This window comes from Amaranthus tricolor, chromosome 4 (genome assembly GCF_026212465.1).
Source record: "Amaranthus tricolor cultivar Red isolate AtriRed21 chromosome 4, ASM2621246v1, whole genome shotgun sequence".
Lineage (NCBI taxonomy): Eukaryota > Viridiplantae > Streptophyta > Magnoliopsida > Caryophyllales > Amaranthaceae > Amaranthus > Amaranthus tricolor.
In genome coordinates, this window is record NC_080050.1 from 3,941,111 (window position 1) to 3,947,734 (window position 6,624).

Consider the following 6,624-nt stretch of genomic DNA (forward strand, 5'->3'; position numbering starts at 1 on the left):
CTCTTTCTTTTGATATAAAATCTCACAAAAATCCTTCAAATATTAAAAAAAAGATTCAAATAATATAAATTTTTTTAAAAAAATAAATTTAATTTTTCTAAAAATAAATTTATCTTGTTCATGAAGATATAGTTATTAAGAAAATAAATAAAAGAGGTAGATAAAATAAGGGAGAAAAAGTATGACGAGATAGATAAAATTAAAAGGCAATAACATAATGACATTTTAAAAGAGTTCATTATTAATAAGATTAGATTGAAAGATAAACTTTTAAAAGAGAAAAAAATTATGAAATAGCAAGCTTACTTTTTTTTTTTTTTTTTTTTTTTTTTTTTTTAAAGGTCATGAATAGATAAATAATGATGCTCTTGGACTCGTTCCAACCAACACAAAGTACTCTTGTAGTTGACTTCAATTTTTCCAAGTCTTCCATTTACCACAAATAACTCCATTCCCCGCCATTACCATACACTTTCCATACATACCCACACGCTCTTCATCGCTATACTCACCCATAACCATGGGGATCACAGACTTTTTTTCCGGAGAAATCGCTACTGAACTCCTTAAACAACTCATCGCAATCGCTCGTAAATCAACTCTTTGTAAATCAAGTGCTGAAGAACTCATTCATCACATCAATGAAGTCCTCCCTATCATCCAAGAAATCAAGTATTCCGGCGTTGAATTACCTCAATTTCGTCAAAATCAGCTCGATCAATTTTCTGAAATTCTTCGGTCTGGGATCCAGCTATCCAACAAGGTTATCGCATCCAATCGATGGAATGTTTACAAGAATCTGCAGTTAGCGAGGAAGATGGAGAAGCTTGAGAAGAGAGTTGCTAGGTTTGTTCAAGGTCCTATGCAAGCTCATGTTTTAGCCGATGTTCATCATCTTAGGTTTGATACTGTGGAAAGGTTTGATCGGCTTGATGGATCGACTCATCGGATTGAAAAGCAACTCGAGTCGATGAAGATTGATGGTGGGTGGGTTATGGAGGAGATGAAGAGAGTGGAGGAATTAGAGGGGATGATGGTTGATGATGGGATTGGGGATTTTGGGGTGTGTTTGGAAGTGGGTGTTAGGAAAGTTAAAGAAATGGTGATGGAAAAAGGTGATGGTGTTTTTGGAATTTGTGGGATTGGTGGGAGTGGTAAAACTACTCTTGTTAAACAACTTTGTAAGGATGATCAACTCCAATGTAAGAATCTCAATTTCTAAATTCTTTTTTTATTATTATGTTTATCAAAAACAATGTTATTTGTTATCACTAATCAGACTAATCAGACTAAGGTTGTATATATTCGAGAGACAAATTCCTTCATGGTAGGAGCCATTTAATGATTTAATGGCAATGGGTCATGAAAGGAAATTTTGTTGTTTTGAGGGTTAATTTTAGTTAATTTTTTTTATTTGAACTACTTTGATATATAGTAGAGTTCCAATTGAATACATATTAGTTAATTGATATAGTATATAACATATGTTGGGTCTATAAGTTGTTGCCATAGTGTAAAAAAAACAAGGCGCCATCACATTGCGTCGGCCGCGTTGTAAAGCTTTTTTAAACAATGAACCAATATTTTCTGCGTTGTAAAGGTGTAAAAATCGTGTTTTGAGCCGTATCAATGATATCTTTTGGTTTCGACCGATATTTAGGCGTTACGATAAACGCATCACTCCCATCACCGCATCATCATTTTGTTACCGCAATCGCGACTATTACCACATTTTTACTCTAATGTAACTAAGCGCCAGGCTTTTGCCTTTTTGATTAAGGTTGGTTTTGTATGTGCTACTTTAAGTTTTATTAGCTCCTATATGAAATTGCTTTGATTTATGTGTGAACTTATATTTTCTAAAATAAGCCATACAAAACAAACTTTGAGACTTTGATATTGTTGTGGTGTAGTAGAATGTCAATTTTGTGATGAATTTTTGATGTGCTACTAATTTGGGAGTTCTTTTGATTATTAGCTCCTACTATTAATTCAAGGAGAAAGGATTAGTTGGGTCAATTATTAATGTAAAGACACTATGATCAAATGAGCTTGTACTACTAAAATATTCAATCTTCATTTTGAATTTTCAGTTTGTGGATATTGGGTGTTCTTGATTCTGACTTTGTATGGATCAACACCTTGCAGTGTACTTTAGCGACCGGATTTTGTTCCTGACTGTATCTCAGTCCCCTAATGTAGAGGAATTGAGATCAAGGATATGGAGGTTTTTGTCGGAAACAGAGTATATAGATACTAATGCTGTGGTTCCACAATGGAACCTTCAATCGGGATGGGCATTTGAGACTCGCGCCCTTGTGGTTTTGGATGACGTTTGGTCATTATCGGTGTTGGAGCAGCTTGTTGTCCGAGTGCCAGGATGTAAAACCCTTGTAGTTTCAAGATCAAAGTTTCCTATTGTTGCTAAGCAAACTTATGAGGTAGAATTATTGAACAATAATGAAGCTATGGCTCTATTTTGTCATTCTGCTTTTGGGCAAAAATCTGCCCCCATTTGTGCTGACGAAAAGTTACTTGCTCAGGTATTGTTTCAATTCTCTAGTTTAACTAAAACCTTGTAATCCACCGTGTTTTCTATCATGTGCTGCGGGATCAAAGTCACTGCCCACAAACATTGAGAAACCGAGGAAGTAGATTAGACAAAGTTTAGTTATTGTTGAAAAGAAAATGGTAAGCGATAAATTTGGGCTTGGGCTTGTACGCTACAAGACCCGCATAAGAGTAGAGTTGACTACACACAAACCCGATGAGCCTCATCGGGTTTGTGTGCAGTCAACTCTCCTCTTGTATGGTCTTGTGTACAAGCCCAAATTTATCAATAAGTGGAATGGGCTTCATAGGAAGATTTGACATGAGCTAAAACTTGACTCAATAACCCTATTGTGTAACTAGTATGAAACTCTCCTAAAATGATATTTGATACATTTGAAAAAAGAGAGAATTTGACTTGTAACTTGCTGAATTTGGCTCGTTTTCAGATTGTCAGTGAATGCAAAGGGCTCCCTTTGGCCCTTAAAGTCATTGGAGCATCATTACGAGGCCAACCCCAAATGTTCTGGATCAGTGCGAGGAACAGGCTTTCACGAGGTGAGCCTATTGGTGAATCTCACGAGCTTCATTTGCTAAAGCGAATGGAAACAAGTATCTCTTACTTGCCGCAAAAGGTTAGGGAGTGTTTCCTGGATTTGGCTTGCTTCCCCGAGGACAAGAAAATCCCATTAGATGTTTTGGTAAATATTTGGGTTGAGATCCATGACATTGACGAAGAAGAAGCTTTTGCTATTCTTATTGAGTTGTCGGAGAAGAATCTTCTTACTATGGTGAAAGATGCAAGGTATTAGTTTCCTAACCACAAAATCAAATTGTTTGTGGGATTTGTTTACAATCATCTGTGTAGAAATGTGATTGTTTATGCATCAAATTTGGTAGGGCCGGAGATTTGTACAGTAGTTACTATACCATCTTTGTGATGCAACACGATGTACTGAGAGATCTGGCTTTGCATTTGAGCAATTCGGGGAACATAAATCTTCGAAAACGATTGCTAATGTCACGAAGAGAATCAAGCCTTCCGAAAGACTGGGAGAGGAACTCAGATCAGCAATTCAATGCCCAAATTGTCTCACTTCATACAGGTACATCATACAATCACTCCTAATGTCTGCTCCCGATATTACTTTAACTGTTCGAATAAGCTGCTTATTTGCATTTCCCAATATATTTCGATATATCAGGTGAAATGAAGGAAAGAGATTGGTTTGATATGGATTTCCCAAAAGCTGAAGTACTTATACTAAACTTCACCTCGAGCGAATACTTTCTACCGCCTTTCATAGCCAAGATGTCAAGGCTTCGGGCATTAATCTTAATCAACAATAGCCCTTCACATGCAAACCTTCTGAACCCATCTGTATTTGCTAATATGCCTAACCTAAGGAGTCTTTGGTTTGAAAAGATTTCATTTCCTGAGTTTTCAAAGAATAGCTTACCATTCGAGAAATTGCACAAAATGTCTCTCGTCTTGTGCAAAATCGACAATAGCGTTGATCAGTCTGTCATGAAATTTTCATCCATTTTCCCAAATCTTTCTGAACTCACACTAGATCATTGTATAGACATGGTGAAGCTGCCTATGAGCGTATCTGGACTTCGCAGACTAATAAGTTTGAGCATCACCAACTGCCATAGCCTAAAAGAGCTACCTTACGAGCTGGGTACGCTTGATTCGTTGAAAATCCTGAGATTATATGCATGCCCGAACTTAAAAACTCTTCCCTCGGGGATATGCCAGCTTGTTTGTTTGAGGTATCTCGATATATCTCAATGTGTCAATTTGGCATCTCTTCCGGAAAATTTTGGTAGACTAACAAGATTGGAAAAGGTCGACATGCGAGAGTGTTCTTGCTTAACAACGTTGCCAGAATCTGCAGCGTATTTGCAATCGTTACGACACGTTATATGTGACGAAGAGATTTCATGGAGTTGGAAGGAAATGGAAATGAATATTCCTGGACTCCGGGTTCAGGTTGCTGAGCAATGTTTTGATCTAGATTGGTTGATAGATTAAATCGTATTCATTATGTTTTACGTCATTTTGATTTCAATGTCAATAGTCAAAATCTAGCTGGCTTCCCTTAGGTTAATTTTTCCTCATTGAGATTCAATAATTTAGTAGATCCTTTAATTTTCCTAGATTTAAATATTTCAACACCATTAAATAATTTATTATGCTTTAGTAAAATGAGGATAGCAAGATCTTAGTTAGCTACTCTAATAAAATATATGCTTAGTAAAATGAGAAAGAGAAAATAGTAGAACTAAACAAATAGGGATAAAGAAATAAACTTCATAGTTTTAATCAACGAAATCTTTGATTTATTTTAACTAAGAAAAAAAACTTTAACATAATTAAAGAGAGAGAAAACATAAAATATAGGAAAAATTACCTAGAATAATCCAACATATTTATGATTTTTCTATAATAATCTCACAATTAATTAGCTATGATTAATTCCAGGTTTGAAGGGTATTTTCCTAAAGTAAACCCGGTAATCAAATGACTTGCTATAGCAATTTTTTTTTGAAAAAAAAAAGATAAATTAAAATAAAATTTGAAAAAAAAAGGTTAAAAAAACGTTTAAAAAAATTATATAATTTTTTATTATTATTCAGAATATTTTATGTAAATTTTCAAATTTATTCTCTAATTTTAAATTAATTTTTATTTTACTATTTTGGTTAATTACCAACCATAGTAGGTCATCGGGTTACCCAAGTTTACTCTAGGCAAATACCCCTAAAGTTGGAATTATTCATAGTTAATCAATAGGTGGAATTATTGTAGGAAACTCATAAAAAGATTAGATTATTCTAGATAATTTTCCTAAGATATATATTTTTTCCGGTATTCAAGAATTCTTTCTTATTTATAGTAAAAGCAATTCTAAATTAATTATGATACATAACCTTACGAGTAGTAGGGAATACATGCATTTGAAACATATTAATGATGTGGCTCAGATGTAACGAGTTTGATTCCTATCAAAGCAAGACCATCAAACAAGATATACTTTGAATATGTCAAAGGTGCGCGGTCTCGCGCAGTTTGCTAAAAGCTTGCGCTTCATTCAAATAGAAACTCATGCAGTTGAATGTGCGCAACGGTATTGTTGCGTGCGGGGTTTAATTAAAGCGTGCCCTTACAACTTTTAAGTGAGCCCACACGTCGTGTACAGAAGCTGATCGACTGCTAACGTATCACAAGTAGAGATGCCAACGGATTGAATTTGGACTGAGTCCAGATTTCGCAGGTTTAGATTTTCAGGACCCATATCCTGATCTAATACCAGCTCTGGGTCCAAAAAGAGTCTGGCTTGTTTTTTGCATTTAATTATATAAACAACCATAAAAAAAACATATAAACAAGCATAAAGAAAACAATAGTACATCTCATGCACTAATGCTTATGTGTTGTTTGATCTAATATGCCTTAATACGTTTCTAACTACTCAGTAAGACAAAATCCAGAAGTAGAGATCATTAATCTCATACAGTATCACATGTCCTCTCTTTATATCTTTCTTCAACAGGGGCATTCTAAGAATACAAGCCTGCTCTTAGCCTCTCACTAAAAAAACTTGCAGTTCTACAAACACAAGGAATGTTAGACTGGGCTTTGGGTATATAGCCCAGAAACATTTAGGGTTCATAAAAAAAAGGGTCCTCCAAATCCACAGGTGCAGGTTCGGGTATTTTGTTGAGATTTGGATTTGGACCCGTGAAACACAAAAGGGTCTAAATCCGACCCGGATCCGACGAGTTTAATTTTTTAGGATCTAGACCTTCGAAAACGGATATGAATCTACGGATCCGTGTCGGGTCCAATACCCATTGTCATCCCTAATCACAATGGCTAATTTGGGCCTAGCTAATGCACGCATGTAGAAATTGATGTATGATTGAAGTCATTATAAAAGCCAAGTTGCATGTTGATAGCACTAAGCTCTCTTATATGTTTTTTAAACATTAGCTATCAACCTACATACTTATACATGACCATCTTTGTAAACTAGAAATGAATGATTGTGATTTTACTTTATCAAC

At 35.2% G+C, this 6,624-nt stretch overlaps 1 protein-coding gene across 1 annotated transcript; it reads left to right on the forward strand.

The window, feature by feature from the left end:
* The first annotated feature begins 382 nt into the window (after positions 1-382).
* LOC130810597 (probable disease resistance protein At4g33300) lies at positions 383-4,762 on the forward strand. The gene is made up of 5 exons (XM_057676714.1): positions 383-1,202; positions 2,149-2,543; positions 3,000-3,355; positions 3,451-3,656; positions 3,756-4,762. The coding sequence occupies exons 1-5, from the start codon at positions 521-523 to the stop codon at positions 4,586-4,588; spliced, it is 2,472 nt and encodes an 823-aa protein (XP_057532697.1). The 5' UTR covers positions 383-520; the 3' UTR covers positions 4,589-4,762.
* Positions 4,763-6,624: the final 1,862 nt, after the last annotated feature.

Excerpts from the sequence above, each read along its gene's own strand:
- LOC130810597 (XM_057676714.1), top strand. The coding sequence starts at position 521 with ATGGGGATCACAGACTTTTTTTCCGGAGAAATCGCTACTGAACTCCTT. Across the intron at positions 1,203-2,148 it reads TAAGGATGATCAACTCCAAT|TGTACTTTAGCGACCGGATT; the intron begins GTAAGAATCTCA and ends AACACCTTGCAG. Across the intron at positions 3,657-3,755 it reads AATTGTCTCACTTCATACAG|GTGAAATGAAGGAAAGAGAT; the intron begins GTACATCATACA and ends TCGATATATCAG.